General features: G+C 51.9%; 1 protein-coding gene across 2 annotated transcripts in view; it reads right to left on the bottom strand.

Annotated features, from left to right (window-relative positions):
• FAM120A (family with sequence similarity 120A) overlaps positions 1-25,873 on the bottom strand; it is a 96,532-nt gene that overhangs the window by 47,117 nt on the left and 23,542 nt on the right. For both annotated transcript variants that reach the window (XM_045468231.1, XM_045468230.1), the window contains exons 4-7: positions 13,029-13,157; positions 12,401-12,497; positions 548-645; positions 42-322 (exon numbers count right to left, since the gene is read on the bottom strand). In XM_045468231.1, coding sequence (XP_045324187.1) covers positions 42-322; positions 548-645; positions 12,401-12,497; positions 13,029-13,157 — 605 coding nt within the window. The remainder of the gene's footprint in view (positions 1-41; positions 323-547; positions 646-12,400; positions 12,498-13,028; positions 13,158-25,873) is intronic.

Here is a 25,873-nt window from a genome sequence, read left to right as displayed (position 1 = left end):
CCGACCCCGGGGAAGCCACAGCTGCTCCACAACCCACTCACTTTGCAGCCGCTCCACTGCCTTCATCGTTGTCGGAAGACGATGACGTAGAAGACCCTGGAAAGTAGGCTGAATCCACGTGGTTGGGGCTGCCGCCTGGAGCTGGGTGGATCGGGGACGACCGTTCATACAGCGGGGTATGCTTTCCTTCGTGAGGAATGTTGCTGTAGGTGCTGTGCTCGGTCAGACTCTTCCCACTCGTTTCCAACGCGAGGGCCGGCTCAGCGAGGCTGTACGGGTGTGGACCCTGGCCCGCGGCACCTGGGCTGGGCACCTGCGGGGCCTGAAAGAGAGGGCAGAGGTCACGCGCGCACTCCGGTCAGCACTGCCTGGTCCTGGCTAAGCTTTAGTTCAACGAACACTGGCACTTGCCCCACAGAGCAGCTTGACAGCTTCAGAAATGATCTTAGTTTTCACGAAAATCGGATGCCTGTGCAGCTTCCAAGGGCAGCAGCCCCCAAGGCAGGCAGGTTGGGAGCAGGAAGTGGGGGGTGGGGGGAGGACTCACCACAGGCTTTGCTTGCAGAGAGGTCTGCGGAATGTTGAGCATCTGGGGGGGGACATACGGTGGCACTATCCCAGGCATTCCGAACGGATTTGGTCTGGCTGTTCCGTCGACAAGGAAAGAAAACGACGCAGCTGTTAGCAGAGCATGAGCTCAGGACGCCAGAGTGGCAAGCACATGTCCCCATCTGCCCTGTCCCTCCTCAGGGGATAACACAACACTGATCCCACTTCCCAAACACCTTTGGAAATTCATGTTTAACATTAAAACACAGTTAATTTTACGGTGATCAACATTACAGACTGAAGCTAGGATTTTAACTTGCAGGCATCTGGACCACCCTCTCTCCGCCCCTTGCCGGCTTCTCAAAGCCCTAAGACTACAGGCTCCGAAGGGACACAGTGGGGACAGACCCTTCCCCTCACGTCTGTGAGGCAACGGAGTCTTCCTATTGAGACTAAAATTCAGTTTTCAGCTATTGACTAGCTTCTTGATACAAACGGTGAAATGTGGCAGGTGCTGCCCCTATACTTAGTTTGCGGCCGTTAGGCAAAACCACAACCAGGCCACACGCTTCACATACATCATGGACCGAACTTGGGATCTATGCTCTCAGAATGTGACTTTATGCCTGTCCTATGGACGCCGCACTCACTCTGCCACCCCTCGTGCTGACCGTGCCAGCACAGCCCCGAGAACAAGCGTGCGGAGACATGGCTGTGGACACACGCAGGACCAGGCCCCACATCAGACGGGAGGCAGGATGATCAGCTGGGCCCGCGGGCCCGCACACCTGCATGCTCACGACCTCGGTCTCCCGGAGTCTGAGAGGGCACCATCGGCCAGCATGACACGTGGTGACCAACGTGTGTTGATGGGGCCCGTGGCCTCAGCATCAGAACACTTCCAAATACCATAAACTACTTAGCAATGTAATAAAAATGAGAAGGACACCCTTCAAGGCTCTGCTCCCCTGCACAAGCCAGGGATGGGGTGCCTATGAAGTCAGGCCTCAGGCACCTGAGCCCTGAGTGTCCCCATAGCCCAAACAGTGGGGACAGACAGCAGACACGGGGCCGTGAGGCTACACCATCTCCTCCTTAAGCTTTGTTTGGAAACCCAACAAAACCAAGCCTAGAGACCCCTGGATGCCAACAACCTTTACCAGGTAGAGCGTTCCTCCAACTTCAGAATCTGGGCGACACCAGGAAAACCAGCAGCCCACAAACCCTACCTCTCCCTGCCCCCTGCCCCGCCAACTCTCCGAGACACATTTAAATAAATATAAGAACGAACGAGCATCCCTAAACCCAAACCCTCCCTCCCATTCTCTGAACTCCCCCCAGTGCCTAACCGGAGCTCCCAGAGCCACCCGGCCCAGGCAGCACCAGACGGTGACTAACTTCTCCCCCCCACGGTACCCACGCACCCAGAGGCCACAGTCACGGTCCAATGCGAGGGCCCATCTCCGAGTGCCTAGCCCACAGCCTGCTGGGAGGGAAGCTCAAGATGTCACTTCCACAACTGCAGGGCAACTAGCTGAGAGTGATGGTGCTGGCACATGTGCATATCACTCACACACTCACCACACACACACACACCACACGCACACTTGCCACACACGCACACTTGCCACACACGCACACTTGCCCCACACACACACACACACACACACACACACACACACACACACACACATCACGTGTGGTCACCACACACCACACACACACATTCACCACACACACACTCATACCACACACATGTACTCACCACACATGCACTCACCATGCACACTCACATGCCACACATATGCACTCACATACACAGCACACTCACCACACACACACACACACAACATGCATGGTCACCACTCACAAACTCCCCACACATGCACTGACACCACACACACATTCACCACACCCATCACACATAGCACACTCACCACACACACACTCACTAACCACACAGCACACTCACACACATGCACTCACCACACGCACACAACCACACTCACACACTCCCCACATGCACTCACTCACCAAACACACATTCACCACATGCACTCACACCCATCACAGCACACTCACCAAAACATGCACCTGCACTCACACTTACCACACATATAGCACACTCACCACACACACTCAACACACTCACCACAGTACACTCAATATGCATGCACACCAACACCACACACACACTCACCACACACGCATGCTCACCACACATACATGTGCACGTGCACACATTTTTGCCACACACACACTTATGCACAGGCACACACATTCACCACACATACACTCACGCTCCCCACATACACACACATGTTCAATGCAAACACATGCACATTCACTCACTTCACATACACTCACATGCACACGCTCACATTCACCACACACAAACGCCCTCACCCTATATACATGTGCATGCACTCACACACACGTCCACCACACGTGCATATACATACGCACATTCACCGTACACGTATATGCACTCACCCTACATACATGCACGTGTTCATCACAAATACATGCACCCTCACCCATACACACATCCCACATGCATGCACACACACACATTCGCTGCACAGACATGTACACGCACTCACCCCAAATACACACACATGCACATGCATGTTCACCCCACATACACACATATTCACCCCACATACACATATGCACATGCAAACATACGAGGAGACACTTCTGATCAAACAGTTCCGACCCAGGAGATTAGAGCCTCAAAGTCTGAGACTCACAATGCTGTAACTGGTCAAGTCCCTTCTCAGGTGATTCTAAATTGTGGCCAAATTCGGTTGCAAAGAACACTATGAACTCCATTCAAGCTCTAACACTACAACCCAAACCACTGTGAGAAGTGCAATTTACTGCCTCCTGTGGCTGACCTGCTCCACGAAACTTCTGAGAAAGCACACGCAACATCGGCCATGCCAATACACAGCAGCATTCAAGGGAAGGGGACCCTCTTGTTTCCCTAAAATTTTGACCAGCATGCGCTACAAACTTCCTGAAAAGCACAGACTTTCCCTAAAAACAAACCATAACTTAAGAACAAAGATTTCCAAAGAAAGAACATTTTCTAAAATCATACTGAAGTCACTGACTTCCAATAAACCTTTGAGAACCTGCAAAGTGAGTTACTAATCTCTCAGAACCCAGTCGAATAAGTGAATTAACCTGTCTACACTTCTCTGAAGGCTGGAGAACTGCCCGATAAGCCAGGCCTGCCTCTGCGCGCGGCATGCCTCCCTGTGCACCAGCTCTGGTTCTCTGTGCCCTCGCACCACTAAGCGGAGTACTGTGTGCTGCGTGACAAGGACGCCTCTCAGGACTGACCCCGGCTACGCATGGGGGTCCTTGTTCTCCTGTCACAGACGCTCTATCAAGAGAAGCTGTTGTCAGCAGACTACACAGACTGAGAGAGGCACGTGAAAAAGGCATTTAGTCGCCGTATGAAAAATGTTCTCATGATGAAAACAATGTTTAGAGACTTCTTTGCGAGCGATGAGGAAAACACACACGGCGGCCGGACAGTGTGCCATGGGAGCCACCCGGGATGACATGCTGCCAGCAACCCCCCCCCTTCCCCCCCGCCACCCAGCGGCCTCTAAAGACCACACACATCTTGGAAGGAACGGTGTCGACCGGGAGGCTCTGCCGGGAACCAGCTAGCCCGGCCAGCCAGCACGGACTTGACCACCAAGCACGTTACCACGGAGAAGCCACGCTAGCCAAAACCAACAAGAGTGACGAAGTAACGAATTTTTAAATTCTCTAATGCCGATGAGCGCGATGCACGATTTTCAGGTGTGGCATAAAAAACACAGATTTGAAAATTCAGATTCAAAGAGTAAGTCAATATGTTCCCTATCACCAATACTAGGTTTCAAGACCTACAAAAAAGGTCAAATTTCCCAACGCCATTAACTGTATTCAAAGGGATGTATTTACTCAATAGTGATATTCTACAGAAGTTAAGACATAAAGCCACATGAAGGAGAATTTTGTGTAACTTATTTCCATCCTCTTCCAGATGAGTAACCTCTGGAAGGCAGGCCCCACGGGCCAAAGACCGGCATGAAGGCAGAGGCGGGAGGGGCCGAACACTGTCAGTTTCCAGAAGCACCAGCTCCCAGAGCTCAGGGCGGCTGGGGCAGCTGACACCAGGCAAGGCCTTCCAGAGAGGAGCCAGAGGCTGTCAGCCGGAGAGAAGCAGGCTCCACACAGCTCTGCTAATAAAAGCACGTGGGCACCCGAAAGAACCAGGGACCCCGGGGAAGCCACTCGGGCCAGCAGGAGCCCCAAACTCCAGGAACGCGAGCGGTTCCCCAGGATGAGGGCTGCCTTCCTGACCACGGCACTGTGGGCACAGAGCTCCCAGGGCCAGGAGCCAGCGGGGTGCTCACCCAGCACCTCCACCACTGCCGAGTCTGGGCAGCACACGTGGACCTCACGGGGTGCAGCATTGCCAAAGCTCATGCGGTGCCCGAGTCTTCAAGAGCAGGGGTCTCATGAGCGATGGACGTGTCCTTAGTCATATCCAAATCTGTCTAGCCCCTGGCCCTCTCCCTCTGAGCGGGAATGGCAGCACCCCGCAGCAAAGAACACCGTGCATGTGGGCCGACGGAGACGGGGGCAGGAAGGCACACCATCCACGTGGCTGTGTGAGCCCGACAGAACAAGCCAGTCTCTGTCCACTGCAGACTGGACAGGCCGTGCCCTCCTGTGACCGCGCCCTGAGAAGCCACCAGGAGACCCCACGGCGAGCGGGTCCACCTCCCAAAGACAGCTTGCCGAGTGGCTGCTAAAGACAGATGCGGTTTCAGTTCCTAAAAAATGACTGGTTTTCAGGTTTTTTACAAAAATGACCTTTCAAAAAGACATGAGACCAGATGGCCTGTATCACTTCATAGCACATGGACTAAAATAAACTCACAAAAATCTGAATGAAAGGTCCTGGGAAAAGACTGTGAGTCTGAGGACGATGCTCAAGACTCGGAAGGGAGGAAGAGTAAGCAGACCTTCTGTTCCACACGAGACACCACGGTTCTCTGCGGCAGAATACGCTGTCAGACCCCTGGGGGCTGGACGTCAATACATGCACATCGGCTTTTAAAAGATAAAAACAGAAAGAGGTGAACGTGGACACATCGCCAAAAATGGCAAGGGCAGAATGACACGTACAATACGGCATTTAATTACAGATTAACACCACCATTTGTTACTCCATGTGTATGAGGTAGGAAAATATAAAAACCTGCTTGAGGTAGATAGATGGGACTTCCAGAAAAGCCTAATAATGTATTTCTTTAAAGAAAGATGTGAAACCAACTTTATCATCTGTTAAAGCCGTTCAGTGGGCACACAGCTGCTCATGACGCTGCCCTCTGTATTACTGTCACATTTAAAGTCTTTCCGTAACAACAAGCTTAAGCAAAAACCACAGGAATGGTGGCTTTAGTAAGAACTATATGACTATCACGTAAACTTTTTTTAAATGCCAAATTTCAAAAACTTACTAGTAAAGTAGAGCAACAGTACAGTGTGGAACATCTGGGGATGCTCAAAAGTGATCGTTACGATAGCACAGCGCTGGAAGTGCTCCAGGGGACACGCACAGGCAGCAGCCGGGACGGCGCAGCACCTGCCCCGCGGGACCAAGGCAGACCTCCATATGGTGATTGGGGCGATGGGCCTGAGCCACGCACCGCCAACTGGCAGCAGGCAGGTCGTCTACAGCGTGTAGGGCTGTCCCGCATGGCCCCGAGGCCCAGGGGTGAGCGCAGTGGCAGGCCAGCCAAGGTGCCATCGGACAGGGCAGCACGGGGCAGCGTGGGCTCCTCACTCGCACTCGCTCCACCGGCGCAGGTGAAGATTCCATCACTCTCTGCTCCTAGCAGGTCGCGTGACCGCTGCATCTGTGTGGTCATGCCTGGGCGACCCTGCTTTCCTAGAGATGGACCTGCCTGATCAGCTGAAGCCCTGTGGGGACCACATCCTTTTACTCACAGTGTCTCCGTTTCTGGGGTGACATCTGCCGACCCTGCCCCGACGTGTTGGGAGGTATGTTGTGTGGAGGTAGAGCTGTATTTACAAAGAGACTGTTAACACAGAAAGCCCAGCGCCACTTGATGGGACAGTCTGATGACGTCACCGACCAGCCCTCGTCTCCCTCACATTTGCACACACACCTTCTCGAGCCCCGGCCCCCAGACGCCAACAGCAAGTCCCCCTCCTCCCAGGTGGGACAGCAGGCAGGTATGCTCTCCTGCAGACCCGTCACCGGCCATCAACAGCCTGCGGCTGGTCTGGTGGAAGGAGGCCAGCAAGGACATGGGCACCCAGAGGTCTCGGCTTCCTGGTGGCAGCTCCCGTCCCGGCACAGCCCCGGGAGACCGCCTCTGACAGGCCGGCACAGTACTGCTCCGGCAGGCTCCCCTGGCCTGTAGGCTCTGGGGCCGGTGACTTGCGAAGCCCTCTGAGATCCCTGACTTCCCTGCCGCAGCCCCCACGCGTGCGCCAGGTGCCACGAGACCCCCACTTCCGACAGTGCAAGCCCGCTCGGTCCGCTCCCATTCCGAGCCCTACCCTTTACCAGGCCTGGGGGGTGGGCCGCTCCCGCCGCCTACCCCACCCTCTTCCACGCCCCTCAGGGTGGTAGCAGCTGGTTTCTCCTCCGATTCCCTGCACCTTGCTGAGGGCCACACACACACCTGGGGGAGCCCCGGGAGCCTCCTCTCCTCACCTCCGACCACACAAGTTCCTGCCACACTGCTCCCATCTCCTACGAGCCGACCTTACTCCTGGCTCCACCTGTGCTCCCTGACCCGGGCCACTCCATCCACGGAGCCCCCCAGGGAAGCCTGCCTTCTTCCACGTCTCCACTTCGCACTCGGGTACACACGATAAAGCAAAGGGAACCACTGATACAAAATTAGGAGAGCTGGTGGGCAGGGAACCTGATGGGGAGATGAGGAGGGGCTGTCGGGAACATTCCCCTGAAGTTGGTTTTGACTGTACACACACACCTGTACACACACACACACACACACACACACACACACACACACGGGTGTGTGACGGTTACAAAGCAACTTGTAACAACCCGTTCCCTCTTTCATTGCCCCTACAGTAAGTCTAAAGCCTGGGCCGTGCTGGGACCCAACTGCACCCCTGCCCCTGTCGTCTCCTCCCCTCGCCGCCACCTGGGCTCCTTGCACACCGAGTGCCTTCACCTCAGGGCCAGCGCACACGCATCTCCTCCATCTCCTCTGAGGGAAGAGACTTCCTCCCCATGATCACCATGCTCAACTCCTACTCTACTTTGAAACCTCAGCTCAAACACTAGTTCCACAAGCAGAACAGGGCCTGACTTCATCAGCATCAGTTCAGTCTGAACCACCTGCTCACATGCCACGGGAGCCGCATCTCACTCATGTGCAAGGAAGGGCCCGGACCGCATGCCTGCGCGGCCACGCTGCCCAGCACCCGGCAAGTGCTGGCATGGGCCAGATGCATCAAGGAGATTTTTCTCAATTAAAAGACATGATTTTTTTAGCAGCTTTAGGTGTAAGGAAAACTCAGGGAAGAAACACACACCATACACCTTGCTAGTCACTGGGACACAGCAGTCATCGCGGATGACCCCATTTTGAAACATCGTGCTTATTGACTAGAGCCCACATTTTACGTTAGGGTTCCCTCTACGTGTTCATTCTATGGGCTGGACAAACGTACACGGACATGCATCCACCCCTACAATGTCACACATGATAGTCTCACTGCCCTAAAATCCTATCATCCCCCTCTTCATCCCTCCATGGACTTTTTACTGTCTCCACAGTTCTGCCTTTTCCAGAATGTCACACAGGTGGAATCCTTTTCAGATCAGCTTCTTTCACTTCATGAATGCAATCAAGGTTCACCCACGTCTCTCTGACTTGATAACCCGTTTTCTTTTGCACCGAAGAACATTCCATTGCCTGGAGGTCCTACCATTTATTTACTCGTTGACCTGCTGAAGGACACCTTGGCTACTTCCAAGTCATGGCATTATGAGTGCAGCTGCTGTATACATCGTGTGCAGAGTTTTGTGTGGACGTAAGCTTTTAATTCCTCTGGGTAAATACCAAAGAGCGTGACTGCTGGAACCTTATGGTAAGAGGACGAGCAGTTTCCCAAGAAACCATCACGTGGTCATCCACGGTGGCCGGTCTGCGTTCCCGGCAGCTGTGACCGGGCGCCCCTGCCGCGCTGCCTCCTCACCAGCACGTGGTGCTGTCGGTGCTCCAGACCTCGGCGGTTCTGAACAATGTGCAGCAGGAGCTCATCGACGTTTCACGGGGGAGGCCAGGAAGACAACACACACGTATCTTCAGACTCACTGGGCCTCGGTTTCACTCACATAGCTCTGAACAAACACACCAGGATCGCTAGAGCCTACGACATCTCCATTCACAGACCTGAGGTGGGTGGGCCTCTAGCAGCTCTGTCGTTTTTTTTTTCAAAAATTCCAGCAATGATTCTGAAGCACAGCCAGGGTCTAAGGAGTATGGTTCATCCAGGAACCACACACGCTGCTGCCAACTCCATTCTGACATGTCTTACGTGCGCCTACATTCAGACTGGGGACTCTGGTGGACGTGGCAGGCACCGTGTGCTGGGGCGGGAAGCACAAAACATAACCATCTCTAGGTCCCCGGTCCCAATACTGTGTTTCTGACAAATAAATTCCCACAAAATAAATACTAATTTCACCTGTAACTGATTTTAAAAACCCACCTAAGAACAGATAGTTTCTGGGGGCCCACTCTACAGTGACAGTATGGACTGGATCCATCTCTCACCCTGAAAGGACCACACACTGTGCAAACCAGGCCTCCCAGCCCCGTGGGGCAACGGGGCAGGTGAGTGTGCATCTCCCCCTGTAAACTCCACACCCTCGGCCCCTGTGTGGAGAGCAGAGGCTTCCTCGATGTTGCAGAGGACCAGGGCCCAGAGGAAGATGCCTGAACCCGGCAGCCCTGCCCAGCGCTGGTCCACCTGACCTGGGCCGGACTAGGAAGGTTTTCCTTTGGAAGACACACGTTCCTGAGGCCCAGTGAAGACCCGGACAGCGCACCTCTGGGGTAGAACCTCGATTCCAACCAGGTTGAGAAACCTCTGGTTAGAGCCAACTCTCCCCATCTTCACTCCCAACACCCTCCAAGGGCTAGCATGATGCTTAAAAGATCTATAAAGCTATACATATTCCTGTTTCTAAAATGATTGATACAGACAGGTTCCAATGAATGAGAAAGTTACCTTCCAACAGTGGTTGTTGAAAATTCTGAATGTGTCTTCCTAGACAATAACGTAACGGACCAAGGTCAAAAAAGACCATTTCGGATCTGTCTACTGCTTACAAAAACATTTTTATGGAAAATATGTGTTGGGTTCTACCTTGAGTTGCAGAGAAAGCCTCTCCCCAGTTCCAAGTTGCTCCTTCTAGGCTCTCCGTTCCCTGCTCAGTGCCATAGCGGGAACCTAACAGCACTTAACAGGCAAAAGGCACTATCTTCACATTACTGTTTCTTTACATTTGTCAGGAAAAAAAACAACAGAGGCAATTTCGCATGACTCGGTTTCTGCTGGCTCCAAATTGTGTATGCAACTTGAAATGCACCTTCCTTGCCCAGTCTTGCCCTGACTTCTGTCCTGGGTCACCACACACTTCAGGCCACACTCCTGCCACCCCACACTCTCCGCTGCCCCAAACCCCTGCCCCGTGGCTGAGGTCTCTGCCACAGTCAGAAGCGCCAGGAGACACTGCAGAGAAGGCTTGTATGGCTGGTTACTGCCCACATTGACCTGCTGGAAAATATCGCCCCAAACACTCAAATTCTTCACCAGTCCACCACCGCTCTCCAAAACCCACTGAGAGGAAGTGAAACTAAATTCCGGGAGTGTCACCTTCATCCATAGAATGCTTATCTCACGTGCTGTCTGATGACTTAAGAATATGAAAGCACTTCATATGACACTACAAGTTTTTCAGCAGCACAAACTTAAAAGCTAATTTAAAGCCCATCCTGTCTTTCTGCACACTGCCAACCCTGTTAGCAGCTCAGACCAGCGCCAACTAGTACCTTTTTCTCCGTCCTGCCTCCCCCTCCTGAATCAACGTTCTAGTCCCAGGTGCACCGCAGCGACCATTTCGACTACCATGCCACACGAGGACCAGGCGTCAGGGCAGACACACAAGGGGCAAGGACACCCTTCTGTGAGCTCCTCCTCAGCTCTGTGGCTGCAGACCGCTCCTTGTCTTCTCTAGACCCCCTCCCCCTGAGAACAAGGACAGTGTCACAGAGCATGTCATGTATATTTTCCATGTTAACATGCATCCAGGCAGCCATCTCCGTAACCAGGAAGCCTGAGGCCAGAGGCCGTGGGGTCAGAATGTTCGCCCCTGGCGTCAGACCCTGCCTGTCACCTGTCCCAGCGGTGTCCACGGCCCCATGTGACCTTGCCCCACCATGTCACCCTCTGTCCAGCAGAGTGACCCCAAACCACGGTCCTCTCACTGTCCTGGTTCAACAGCTCTTCCTGGATTAAAACACTCGGTCAAGGGGCGCCTGGGTGGCGCAGTCGGTTAAGCGTCCGACTTCAGCCAGGTCACGATCTCGCGGTCCGTGAGTTCGAGCCCCGCGTCGGGCTCTGGGCGGATGGCTCAGAGCCTGGAGCCTGCTTCCAATTCTGTGTCTCTCTCTCTCTCTCTCTCTCTGCCCCTCCCCCGTTCATACTGTGTCTCTCTCTGTCCCAAAAATAAATAAACGTTGAAAAAAAAAAATTTTTTTTTAAATAAAAAAAAATAAAACACTCGGTCAAATACCTTCCTACAGGAGCAGGAGGGTAAAGGTGGCGGGTGGGGCCCTGGCTGCCCCCGACCCGACACTGCTAGGGGAGGGGCAGGAGCCGGTGCACAGAGAGTTAAAGCAAGGTGCTGAGACACAATGGCTGGTAGCTGATGGCCTTGGACAGTGACACTCAGAAACTGCAATGTCCCAGGCACGGGAAGACAAGCCCCGCCCTACGTGGTCACAGCAGACAGGCCAGCAGAAAAGCCAATGCCACCCCACCGTCCTCAGCCACTCGGCACCCTAGAGACTGCCACCAGCAGCCAGCACTCACCTGTGACCTATGGGCCCCCCATGCACGCTGCTGCAGCACTATGCCTAAGCAAGCCAACAAACGTACCACATAAAGAACAATTATCTGGGACATTCTGACTCTGGGATTAATCTTTTGAAACCAGTAAACAGTGGAGCTTGCTAACCACCCCAGGAACTGGAGGCAAACAGCACAATCTCTCAGAGCTCCATGGCTCTGGGCCCAGAGAAAGGCCATTGGACTCAGGAAGGAGTCCGGCACGTCCACTCGGCTTCATAGCCTCCCATGACAGCATTACTCCCAAGCAGGCTCAGGCAAATGGCTTATAATTATTTTTATTGCCCGATTTCAAATCTGAGTCAAATTTGGTCTTTCACAAAAAAGCAAAAAAACCTAGGTAACAAAAGAGAAAACAGCCATCCGCTTTGCTGAAGTGGCCCAGAGGGCATCCCCGCTGAGCATGCCTGGACACCCCCCGGCCCACCCCTACTCCCAGGTCCGTTTCTCCTGCTCCTCAATCCTTGCAGGGGCTCCTGCGGAGTCTTCCCAGGGGGCTCGGCTCTATGCGTCCCTGTAACTGTGGATGCCTCACTTCACATGAAGAAACCTCCAAGACTACTGGGCCAACATTTAAATCTCTTCAATGACTGCATGTCAGCAACCCTCACAGAGGCTTTGATTTACTTACCTAAGTAATGTGGTGGGTGAAATGCCATAGGCTTACTAGTCGCTGAGTAATATCCAATTGCTCTCTTAAATCGAATAACTTTGTCATCTGTTCTAGACTGAAATAAACGTAGGAAAACCTTTGTAAATCACATGCCACTGGTCATGTGCACGAACATACTTTCACAATTCAGCACATGTGTCATAACCTGCAGCTTTCAAGTTACTAACAGATTAGAATAACGTTAAAATCTTCCTGGAAAATCAATGAATCAAACTCTACTCAGACTGACTCCTGGCACGCAGTCAGGAGAGCCGGGTCTGCCACGCAGCCCGCGGGGTCCCGGGCTTCCCCTGCTGCCGGGAGAGGGTTTCCTTCCCATCTCCCGCAAATGGGGCAGTGGTTTCACCTTTCCAGAGAGGCAGGGAGTTCACACCAACCTCACGTCTTCTGTTTACCCTGACCCACTCACATTCCTTTCCAGAAAAAGGTGGAAGAAATCCCTGACCATCGCCCGAAAGGATGGACAAGTCACGTCCACACTTCTACTCAGCCCACGTGACAGGTGTGTCTTCTTAGGAGAAAGGTCCTGATCATGGTAAAGAATCTGGGAGCAGCAGACCTCACAGGCGTCCTCCCAAGCCCGTACCTGAGAATGCTGGAACACGTCTTTAGCTACGGCATCCAAGTCTGAGGGGTCCTGGATGTTGCGGACGTAGTCGGCCACAGCCTTGATTACCACATCACAGGGCGGCAGGACCAGCTGGTGAGCCCGGACCTGAGAAACAAGCACACGGGTCAGCACGTGAATCCCGCATGCAGGGCCCGGAAGCTGCAGGCAGCGCTTCCTTACCCAGCCCCTCATTACCCTGCTGGGAGTCTCGGCCCGAAGACTGGTGCGGGAACGATTAAATGCAAGCCAGCCACTTCCACCCAGCAAGGCCCCACGGAGCCTGGCAGCCATGCGTTACTTCCGACATGTCTGCAGCCAGGCTCCCGTCAACCCCGAGCCCAGAACCCGGTGCCCCACCATAGTGAACACGCTGCGAGAGGCTGGGCTACAGACACTTCCGTTCTTCCTGCACGGCCAAAAGGAGGCAGTGCTGGGTGACCACAGCCCAGGTGCCAGAGCACCACAGAAAGGCAAGTCGGCTCTGAACGGGAGGGAAACGGTGTCCCTGACTGCCAATGCTGAGGGCCATGTCTGGTAAAGACACACGGAATAAGTGTCGGAATATTATATTATCCGAGAAGAGCAGATTCTACAAAAAGGAAACAGAATAAAAAAAAAAAGGCTTTAGACTCTTTCGTGAAAACTAAAAAGTATGAAAAAAGATTCAATTTCAGCTGTAACTACAGTAATGCCCTTCTCTGAGAAATAAAGATGAATCAGGTACTAACTATGTTTCTGGCAATTAAAAAAACTCGAACGACAGCATGAAATAACCTTGATTTCCTATATGTAGCCACAAAGACCACAAAGGCCCCTAAAGACCCTGTGCCTCCAGAGCTGTCCACTCCTGCCCACCAGCGTGGGACTGTCCAGGTAAGCCCAGCGTCACCACAGTCCTCTAGGGTGCACGGGGAGCAGGGCAGCTGGCCTCAGAGGTAAGAAGTGAGGAAGGGCCATGAGCCATGGAGTGTGGTGGCTCCAGATGCTAGAAGAGGCAGGAAATACCCTTCCAGAGTTTCCAGAAGGAGTGTGGCCTGCTGACACCTTGATTGAGCCCAGTGAGACTGACTGTGAACCTCTGACCTTCAGCACCATAAGATAACAAATCTGAGTTGTTTTAAGACACAACACACATACACACGAAAGAAGAAAATCAGAAAACCTGAGCCTGAGCACATGACATGGGAGACCCACCAGAAAACCATTCACACTTTTAAGTCATCAAGAAAATTTTCAAGATGCACACACAACAATCACTCTCGTTTTACACAAGCAACAGGTTTTCCGGAAGCACTGGTGGCCACGTCCGAGTCACATTCTCAGGCCCCAGGGTGCCGGTCCATTAGTGCTCGTGAAGGCACATCCCAGCAGGAGGCCTGCAGAGAGCCACGCACACATCTGTGCACAGAGATCACATGCTCAGTCCTAGAAACCCAGCACCCCGTGAAAATGAAAGCCCACTGGCTCGCACATGCTCCACGGGGACGAACCCCAGAAACAGCACATCCCAGCCAGTCTGGGAGGAACACAAGTCCCGTCTGCTCTCCCACTGGCGGGGTGTATGGTCCCCCGGCGGGGCAGGAGCAGGGCCAGCTGGTGGCAGCCCAGGACAGAAGAGTCAGAACAGAAGCCCCACGCTGTCCTCACGGAACATCTTCCCCTCGGTGAACGCACACGGAAACAGGGACAGCCGTGTGGCGTGGGCCTGGCTGAGCAGGTGCGACCCAGCACCCTGAGACCCTACGATCAGACCATAATGGCAAGCTGGCTGTAGGGTGAGGATGTTACATACAGAACAGACCAATGACGACACGGTGAGAACAGAACGAATGGGATACAAAAGTGGACAAAATATGAAAAGGGCTAGCCCCACTTGGGGGAGGAGCACTTGGGCAACGCAGGCCAACTCTCCTCGGTGCACGCCGTCTATCCCGCCTCAGTGAAGGGGACCATCTGTCACTGTTGCTCCTGTGGACCATCCCTGGTCTGCGCCCGCCCCCAAGGCTGCCTGAGGGGCAGGGAAGTCCCCACAACCCGGATGCCCTCACTCCAGCAGCCCTGGCCAGGCCCAGGGGATGGCATGATGTGCGCTCGGCTCAGGGCACGCAACGGGGGACTCGGTGCACATGAGAAGCTTTAATTCGGGAAGAAAGAGCACACAAAATAATTTCTAAAACTCAGACGGAACTGTTATAACCTCGAAACATTGAATGAGAGATTATAGAATTCTCAAAAGGATTTACCACAGAATTCCTTTTAGTAGCAAGATTCCTGGTACATTTAAATATGGATATATTTGCAAACATCCCATTCATTAAACTTCTAACACTCTTGACAATGTTTAATTTGTACTTTCCTTAAAAACCTTGCCGTTGCGTTGGGGCACCTGGGTGGCTCAGTCAGTTGAGCGCCCAATTCTTGATTTCAGCTCAGATCATGGTCTCATGGTTTGTGGGTTCAATCCCCACGTTGGGCTCTGAGCTGACAGCATGGAGCCTGCTTTGAATGCTCTCTTTCCCTCTCTCCGCCCTTCCCTGGCTCTGGTGCATGGTCGCGCGCTCGCTCTCTCTCTCTCTCTCTCTCAAAAAAACATTAAAAAAGAAGAAGAAGAAAATGAAGGGAAAAAACCTTGCCGTGACACATATGGGAGAAATCACATGTTCCCACAGGCTGGCAAACTGAGTGCTAAGAGAACCAACCCAACGGAGAAAGAAAAAAGTCCCTGAAGATCCTGGCCACCCCAAATATGGCTCCCGGCTCTCTAGATCTATACATGCCACATGCACAAAGGGATCTCTGCAGACGCTCAGCTGGTAAAAAAATGCATCAGGACTTGCTGACCCTCAAAAAGCATCATCATCTTACATGGCTAAATCTTCCCAAAGATGCTCTAGAAGAGCATGCGGCTCCCCCATCAGTGCAGCAACTACAGGAGAGTTAGAGCAAGATGTCACTGTCAATCTGAAATCAAAATTAACACTCAAACCACACAAATGAAATGTTTGCTCCTTGGCGACAAGCTTCAAAATATTTTTAAAAAGTTTGTTTTAACGTTTATTCATTTTTGAGAGACAGAGAGTGAGCGGAGGAAGGGCAGAGAGAAAGAGGGAGACACAGAACTGGAGGCAGGCTCCAGCCTCTGAGCTGTCAGCACAGAGCCTGACGTAGGGCTCAAACTCCCGGATGGCGAGATCATGACCTGAGCTGAAGTCGGATGCTTAACTGAGCCACCCAGGCGCCCCTGGGCTTCAAAATATTTTAATGCAAGTCCCACTTCTCCTTTTTTTTTTTTCTTTTAATGTTTATTTATTTTTGAAAGACAGAGAGAGACAGAGAGAGAGAGCGTGCGCGCACGCACACAAGTGGGGGAGGGGCAGAGAGAGTGGGAGATAGAATCCGAAGGAGGCTCCAGGCGCCAAGCTGTCAGCAGACCGTGAGATCATGACCGGAGCTGAAGTTGGATGCTTAACTGACTGAGCCACCCAGCCGCCCCTCCTTTTTTCTTTTCTTTCAGCAGTTGTACTTTAACTTTAGCCCAAAGCTTAACATTAGGAAAAAAGACAAAAGGTAAATAAAATGCAATAGTATACCTAAATTACAATTGGAAACACGTATTTCTGTGTCCAAGGATAGAAAGCAAATTCTGTTTAATTAAAAAGCAGGGGCCCCTGGGTGGCTCAGTTGGTTAAGCATAGCATTCTTGGTTTCAGCTCGGGTCATGATCTCATGATTTGTGGATTCAAGCCCCACGCTGGGCTCTGTGCTGGCAGCACGGAACCTGCTTGGGATTCTTTCTCTCTCCCTTTCTCTCTGCCCCTCCCCTGCTCATACACTCTCTCTCTCTCTCAAAAAAAAGAAAAAAATTAAGAAAATTAAAAGTAATAATAATTTTAAAATAAATAAATAAAAAGCAAACACTGGCGCAATCAGGTGACTGTCGGTTAAGCATCCAACTCTTGATTTTGGTTTCAGGTCATGATCTCAGAGTTTGTGAGTTAGAGCCCCATGTTGGGCTCTGTGCAGAGCCTGCTTGGGATTCTCTGTCTCCCTTGCTCTCTGCCCCTCCCCCACTCTCTTGCTCTCAATATAAATAAATATTTTTTAAAAAAGCAAATGTTTATGATTATACACTTTTTTACAGCACTTTGTAGTAATTTCAGTGATCGTCAGTTACTTGCTTTGCAAGCAAAGGAACAAAAATTTGGAGCTAGAAAAGACCTCCCAGAGCGGCTCCCTGCTTCCAGACAGGACAACCAGTGGCAAGCAGGCACTGCTTGGTGGGAGCTGGCAGTCACCTCCACACAAATTCCCTCAGCCAAGGCCGCCTACACGGAGCCTCATCTTTCCCCCATGGGCCCGTTTCCTACTGTGCTGCTCTCTCCCATGGGTCAGGACAGGTGGAGGGTGTGGAAGGCGCTCAGGAAGGCAGCTCATTCACATGCCCACAGGCCCGTGCCCCTGCTGGGGCTGCTCTGAATCCAGTGGTGTCAGCACAGAACACACCCACTGTGCAGGGACACCACCAAGTCCACGGAAGCACCGGCCGTCACAGGCAGCAACGGGCTCCGACTCTTTAGGGCCCCGATTCCCCTCCCCACGGTACTAATTATTCAAGGGCCACAACCTGAGTTAGCATCTGGCACCGCAAGAAAACAATCTCTTCCCATCCCTAAAAAAGGAAATAACGAGGATCCCACTACAGAATCAACTTTAAGCCGCCATGTTCTAGTGTCTCACTACTTATGTAAGTCTGTCATGTCATCTCGGTTACATTTCAAAAAATCAAACATTTTTCCACAAATTCACTTCAAGGCACAAAGCAGGGGCGTCTGGGTGGCTCAGTCGGTTAAGCATCCAACTCCTAACTTCGGCTCAGGTCATGATTTTGCAGTTGATGAGCCCCACAGTTCAGGAGATTGAATGGAGCCTGCTTGGGATTCTCTCCCTCCCTCTCTCTGTCAGCCCTACCCTGCTTGTGGTCTCTCTCAAAATAAATAAAACATCAAAAAATAACAATAATAAATGACACAATGCAGTTACCACATGACATTTCAAATGTTAAATTAAATCCATTATGTCACAGCCGCAAAGGATTCCACTAAAATCCAAGACTCTCTCCCAGATGGATGCTGATTACGCTAAAGGCTCCTCTAACACTTTCTGAAATGTGCCACCAGAAAGGATCATTTGACAGGGCCTTGACTTTCACATGATGGAATGAAATGTTTCCACTGAAACAGCAACTCCCTTCCAGAGGTGACAGACAGCACACCGGCAGGTGAGTGTCCTGTGGGCTAAGGCTTCGGCCACCTTGTGTAGACGCGGGGCATCCCGCGTGGTGTCACAGCTACAAAGACAAGGGGAAGCTAGCTGTACAATCGGTCGTTTCTCTCACGAGGTCAAGGCACTGGCCCATGCTCCATTTCTGTACACATCCTGCCCTGCTCCTCGGAGGTTTCAATCCCATTCACGTTTTTTGTTTGCTTTTTAAAACAAAGAAAATGGGTGTTCCCAAATCCACAGATTATATTTTTGTGTCGGATAACTTTTTTCTCCTTTTTAGAGAACGAATATTCTGAGAATTTTTCTTCACTTCAGCTCTTGTCTTTGCACCTCACGCCAGCATGCTGACGAGAGCCCAAATGTGTTCCCACCGCCCCACGCCCATTGCTCCGTGAGCGGTGCGGCACGTTCATCTTTGCCGCATCTTCAGGAAACGAGCATCAGCATTCTGATATACGATTTCGCTGAGCAGGTTCATGTACACCAGCTTCTTAATAGGAAAATGTACCCCCGCGCACACCCTGGGAACTAGTCAAGAGCCAATTACACTGCATCACAGATGCGTGCACACATGCAGTTGAACCCCAGGATATGCGGTATTCCAGGCCCGGGCAACAGAGCCAACAGTGAAGTTTCACCTGTTGGTTAAATAATCTTTACATGGGGCACTTAACAGTCAGTTAAGTGTCCCACTTCGGCTCAGGTCACGATCTCACGGTTCGTGAGTTCGAGCCCCGCATCAGGCTCTATGCTGACAGCTCGAAGCCTGGAGCCCGCTTCGGATTCTGTGTCTCCCTCTCTCTCTGCTCCTCCCCTTGCTCACGCCATCTCTCTCTCTCTCTCTCTCTCTCAAAAATTAACATTAAAAAACTTTTTTAAAGTAATCTTTATCCTGTTTCCTTCATACAGAATAGATGATCCGGAGCCACTGAAGTCTTTGTTTATACTGATGGGAATCTGAAATCTCAGATGTTCGTGGAAACAAGAAGACATTCGCGGAGCACCCACAGCAACAAGCATGTGGGTGTGCAGCCCCCAGGAGGTCACCACAGGGGATACCTCATCACCCACCGCTGTCCCCACCTGCACAAAGGGCTGCACAGCTGACTTCAGCGAAAATATTTATAAAGCACAATTGAAAATGTCGTCTAGAGTGGACACCAGATGGGGAGACGGGTGCATGTAGCTGGACGTTTGACTTCATAGCACATTAGTTTATGGTAAACAATACAGTTTGTGACTTAAAATATTTTTTTATAAAGATACTTAGAAAATAAAAATGTTAGAAATCCAAATACTTGAAAGTGAAGCAAAGGTAAAAATATGCAAATTACAACAGATTCGTATCTTTGTTTTGTTTGGAAAATGCTGTAGTTGTATTTTTATTCTGCTAAGAATTATGTCATCATAATTATGTCAAGGTTCACTGGTATTTTATTTTGCTTTTGAAAATCTTATAGCGTGCTGTTAGGGATTAGGTAATAACATCAACATTTTCAAGAAGTTTTACATCAAGTATTTACACAGGTACAGTGCTACCATTTTGGTTAGTCTAAAATAAATTTTGACTAAGTGAAAAAAACAGGAACAAAAAAACCCTTCATGAAGATCTCTCTCAGCTTGTGTCCAAACTTTGCAGAAATGCTATCCATCCATCATGTATGTTTCTGCAAGTGCATGGATGTTCAATTCTTTATCCTCTCATCTAGCTAACTGCTCAACATGAAGCCATAAGCAAACTGGAACGCACATCACTGTTACATCACCTGCCAGGACAGGGTGACTGTCATGGCTACTCGGTTCCCCTCAGGCCGGTCGTTGCACAGCATCTGGCTTGAGCTCTGAGAGCCATGTCAATTCCCACAGACTCGCACACTAACTGAATAAACACACCACAAAACCATGATTCTGGGGCTTGTTACTGCGGCTCCCACACGACCTCCTGGCCGCACGCTGGAAGACAGGTGAGAGGAAGGCACCGGTTTCACTAACGGCTCTGCTGAAGCAGAACCTGACCCCTCCATCACCATTAGGAAAGCTGCAAAGTGTGAGGACGGTACATACGGAGCAGCGTCTCAACACCCTGACGTCAGAGGCTCACAAGGAGACACCTGCTGGCCAGGCTCCAGGAGGTCCCTCAGAGAACCCCGCAGACAAGCATCACTGCATTTCACCTCATGCCACCGCCGTGTGGTGCACTCTGGATGTCCCAACAGGACAGAGGGGTCCACCAAGGCACTCGCGGAAGCACCCAGTGAGCGGCGCGGCCACGGCCCCAAGGCAGACCACACCCTGGTCTCCAACCTTCTAAGTGACACCTCTTCTAAGGTTGAGATGTCTTTTCTATGAAGCAATGGCAGATGGCGAGCTTCTTTTCCTTCTGATATTCCTACTGAAATGGTTAATTAAGAACAGGCAACACTACAGTAGCCCTCCCCCCCCCCCCATCCTTTTTCTTCAACAGACCCAGGAAACCCAAATCCACGCTACTGACGAAGGGAGCCACGGAAAGACCAGGCACAGGAGAGGTATGAGGTCAGACTATGTCAGATGTGGGGAAGTGGGGCCTAAGGGCCCAGGGCTCCACACACAGCTGAGCAGTGCCACCAGAGGCGGTCAGGAAGGGCAGGGCGGGTCAGGAAGAGTCAGACTAGATGCAGGAGGGGGCAAGAATCAGAGACACCCGCCAAACTCTACCCTGGACATCACAGGGCCAGTTGGTATCACTCTCTAAGAAACAGGATAAACCCACACAGAGAAGCTGGAGTGCCACATCTGGTGTGCACGCAGAGATGCCCTGGTGGGTGGGGGTGAGACACACGCTGCAGTCGGGGAAGGGGTCTCGCTGGACACTGGGTCCACTGGATAGTCATCGACATGTGCCAGAAAGCATGAGGCCACAGCACGGTGCGGGTGGACCCTCGGGAACCCACACACAACAGGAGTCAGGGAGGGGACACGGCACATGAGGCACACAGAACCAGGCTGGGGTCCAGGAAGCAAGGCAGGGGTTTGCCAGGGTGAGGAGAGCAGGGGGTGCTGAGGGTTGAGTGTTTCATGCCCCCGGGAGGTGAAAACCATTCATTAATTCATGGATGTCAACTGTGTCCTCAGCAGCCTTGAACAAAGGCCAACTGTGGCGGCCCAAATTCAGCGCGGGGTTAAGCTGTTGGACACATTACTAGAGACCATCTTCAGGAGACATGTGGGGGAACAGGGAGCTGGGAGGAGGTGGGGAAGACTGGAGCACAAATACAAACCGAGGTCCACGAGAGCAAAGGGGCAGGTGTGCAGGGCTGCAGATGAGAACACAGCACAGACCAGCCTTGGACCAAGCGGAAAAGGGCCATGGCCAAGGGCCTGGCCGGGGGAACGGGCAGCGGGGGCAGCCCCAGCATGGGGCGAAGGGCCTGTAAGTGGGGGCAGTAAAACCAGGAGAGCCTGGAAGACAGCAATGCATGTGTACGACACGTTCAGGAGGGAGGGTTACCTGCGGACACTGCAGTCCAGTTCACACCGGGAACCGTGGTTTTCAAATCCGTTTTATAGAGGTATTTTATGTGCAATAAAACCCATCAGCCTCAGGCAGACAGGTCACTGTGTTCTGAGGAAGGCAGACCTCAGTGCCGCCGCCACACAGCTGGAAAGAGAGCCCTTCCACAGCCCCATGGCCCCCATGCCCTCACAGCCAGCCCCAGACAGCGACTGCCCTCTGCTTCCTCTCCGAGCGCCACTCTTTCTGGGCTCACACGGGAGTCTCAGAGAGCTCCTTCGTGTCTGGCATCTGTCATTTCAGTGAAGAGAAGTCTGCTCCTTCCCCACTCCCAGGCCTCCCTGTGTGACTCTTCCACCCACCATTCACCAGCTGACCGTGGGGTCGGTCTGAGGTCCCGTGGGTCACATGGCAGGTGCGTGCTCAACGTTGTGAGAAGCTGCCCGGCCGACTTCAGCCAGGTCATGATCTCGCGGTCCTTGAGTTCAAGCCCCGCGTCGGGCTCTGGGCTGATGGCTCAGAGCCTGGAGCCTGTTTCCGATTCTGTGTCTCCCTCTCTCTCTGCCCCTCCCCCATTCATGCTCTGTCTCTCTCTGTCCCAAAAATAAATAAATGTTGAAAAAAAAAAAAATAAAAAAAAAAAATAAATAAAAAAAGAAGCTGCCCGGCCACATCCAGGTGGCCACTTGGCTGTGCTCCCAGCAATCACCTGTCAGAGCAGTGGCTACGGTGGCGGTCCCACCGCCATTCCCTAATGATGCAGAGGGCCTCTGTGCACCTACTGAACATTCCAGAAAATGCCTGTTCAAACGTCCCCCCATCTTTTCTGGCTGGGTTGTATCTTCTTACTGTGCTGTCCTTTACAAATTCTGGCCACGGCTTCCTTACCAGAGACACACTCTGTTCCTTTCCCTCAGCCACTTGCTTTTTATGTACTTCACTAAGAAATCCTTGCCTCAGTCCAGGTCACAAAGATCTCCTCTTACGTTTCCTCTAGTGTTGATTTTCACCCTGGAGTTGATTTTTATATTCTTTTCACTTTTGCATAGGGATGTCCAGTTACTGAAAACACCAGCCCTTCCCCTTTCCGACCATGTGTCCAGGCCTCCACTGGGCTCTACTGCGCTCTGCTGACCCAGTGACCAGCCCATGTCAGGACCACACCTCCTGGGTTAGCACAGCCTCACAGGGAGATGTGAAGCCCTCCAACTCTGTTGTCCCTTCTCAACACTCTTGTGGTTTATTCTAGGTCCTCTGCAGTTCCACATGAATTTTAAGCTCAGTTTTCAATTTCTACAAAGAAACAAGCTTGCTAGGATTCTGATAGGGAAGTAGTAAAATCTAAGTAAGTCTTTGAATCCATGAGCACAGTGCTTATTTCCGTTTGTTTAGGTCCTTCCTCAGCCGCGACTGTACATTTTCACTGTCAGGTCAGGTGTGGTCTCAGCCAGGGATGGCGCCGCCCACGACTCCCATCGAGGAAGGAGGTGGACATGGAGCCTGAGGCAGGTGGAGCTGCCCAACCAGCTGGCGAGGGCCCACCGGGAGGTTCAGGCTCCCGGGGGAAGGGAGACACCGGCAGGTGAGTGGCGGGCCCCCAGAGGCCCAACAGCGAGTGTCAGCGCGTGAGAACACTACCAGCAGCAGGTGGTGGTAACAGAGGGAGGGGTAGTGAAGTTTAGGAGGGAAGACGGAGCTCTTCTGGGAGGAGACCCAGGGCAGCACTCTGGGCCCAGGAGGCAGAGGATGTGCGGCCAAGTTGTCTGGCTGCCCTTGTGCACTGAGCTCATAAGGGCTCTGCAAGGTAAAGACGAAGACTGGCAAGGTCCCCCAAGGCTCCCCTAAATGACAGAAAGTGACTGAGTGGAGTCACTAGGAGCAGTGAAAGGTGGTATTGAGATGAATTGAATCTCAAAAGAATTATCAAAGAGCCACATCAAGAAAGTTTTTAAAAGCACAACCCACAGGATGGGAGAAAGTATTTGCAAATCATGTGTCTGGTGACACCTGTGTACCCAGAATACAAAAGAAAAAAAAAAAAGGCACACACACACACACACACACACACACACACCCCTCTTACAACTCAATAATAAAAGACAACCCAATTGAAAAATGGACTAAGGACTTGAATAGACATTTATCCAAAGAAGATAACCAAATGGTCAGGGAGCACAGGAAAAGATGTCCAACATCATTACTCATCAGAGAAATGCAAATCAAAACCACATCACACCCACTGGGACAGCTAAAAATAAAAGAGCCAATAACGAGCGTTGGTGAGGATGCGGGGAAATCAGAAACCTCACAAGCCCCTGGGAGGGGAGTGAACGGTGTAGCCACTAAACAGAAAGCATCCTGGTCACGTCTCGAGAAGCTGAGCACAGAGCTCTCACGTAACCAGCAATTCCGGCCCCCAGGCACACACCTGAGAGAAAGGGGAATCAGGTCCAAACAGACGTGTGCACACATGTTCAGAGCAAAGAACTCTGGGTTAAAGTCTATAGATAAAATTTAAGATAAAATGTTCCTGATGTGACCTGATAGGTCATCCTGGTGTCCAGAAGCCTCAGAGAGAGGTAACGTTGGTTGAAGGAAGGCAGGGTATTCGAATCAGAAAGGAGGGCACACACAGGCTAACGTGGACAGAGTTCCACAAGAGGCGGAAGCAAGCCAGGGACCTATGGGGGTGTTCCAAGCACCATGCAGGAAGGGGGGCCTAGGGGACACCAGCACTACCCACTGACCACAATTGGGGTGTGGTGCCGAACACAGAACAGAGGCCCGTCCACCATGGGGGAGACCAACACGTGAGGGGGGTCTGGGGACAGGAAGGGCCAGCACACACTTGCAAAGGGGCTCAACCAAACAGGTGGACAAGGGGCTCTGTGGCAGGAGACACGTGTGGGTCAGAACAACTGACGGGGATAAAAACACCAAATGCGCGAAAATTAACATGAAGTTTAGGAACACAAAAACCATTAAAATAATGGTCCGACCTAAAAACATTTTTAAAATTAAAACAACTAAGTGCTTACTCAAAATAAAACTTCCACCACTTACTAGGACTCAAAATCATACAGCAGTCACAACTCAAAAAGCACATTAAAGAAAGACAGCCCACTCAGCACATGCTTATGGCCAGGGGGTACTCCCGCCAGGGCTGACTAACCCAGGCTCCAAAGGCCCCACCCCTGGTTCTGGAATTTTCCATCATATAACATGGCCTCCTGCTGTCCTGAACACAAATGAAATATTCTTTACTGACAAATCAAATCTGAGAAACATGATGCCACCTTCCCAGCACCTCTTCTATGGAAACGGAAGAACTGAAAAGGATCCTGCCTAGCTGCTTCACCTCCGCTTTTCTACCGCCCTCGGGAGATTCCAGGTTCTGAGTATGTCCACCACTGCCCTCTCACTGCGGGGCACACAACCCTGATCATCAACACGGCACACAGAGCTCTGCTCCCCTCCCAGCCCGCTGTCTGCAGCGATCACCCTGCAACCGGGTCGTCTGCGCTTATGCTGCACCCACAGGCCCACCCCGGGCGTGCTCGCCTAACAACCAATGCTGTGGACGGGGAGGTCGCAGGGGGAAGGGGAAGACTGTGGTGCTCCACGGCAAGGGGTGCTCCAGGCTCACTAGGCAGCGGGTTCACGTAATGCCCACCCTCTGTGAAGAACAATCTGGTGGGGATGACCTTGGCGAAACGCTACAGAGCAGGACAAGGAAGGGCAACAAGTAAGTGCACCTGGCGACACGAATCAGATGCCTGTGAGAGTTGTGTATACCACAGACTGCTAAAAATCATGAGAAAGGGTTACAACAACAACTAATCAAATTCTCAAGTCACCTGGTTACTTTCACGAGTGGGAGTAAGCATACAGGATACGGACAGCGGGATCCAGCAGCGATGTTCATGAGGAAGGAGACCATCGCATCCCACTTCCCAACATGTGTCGCGGGGCCTAAATGACATCGCAGCACACAGATCGTGTGTGTAAAGGACTAACACAAAAAAGCTCTGCGATATGTGAACTC

The sequence above is a fragment of the Leopardus geoffroyi genome, chromosome D4 (genome assembly GCF_018350155.1).
Source record: "Leopardus geoffroyi isolate Oge1 chromosome D4, O.geoffroyi_Oge1_pat1.0, whole genome shotgun sequence".
NCBI lineage: Eukaryota > Metazoa > Chordata > Mammalia > Carnivora > Felidae > Leopardus > Leopardus geoffroyi.
This window is presented reverse-complemented; position numbering and strand designations above follow the sequence as displayed.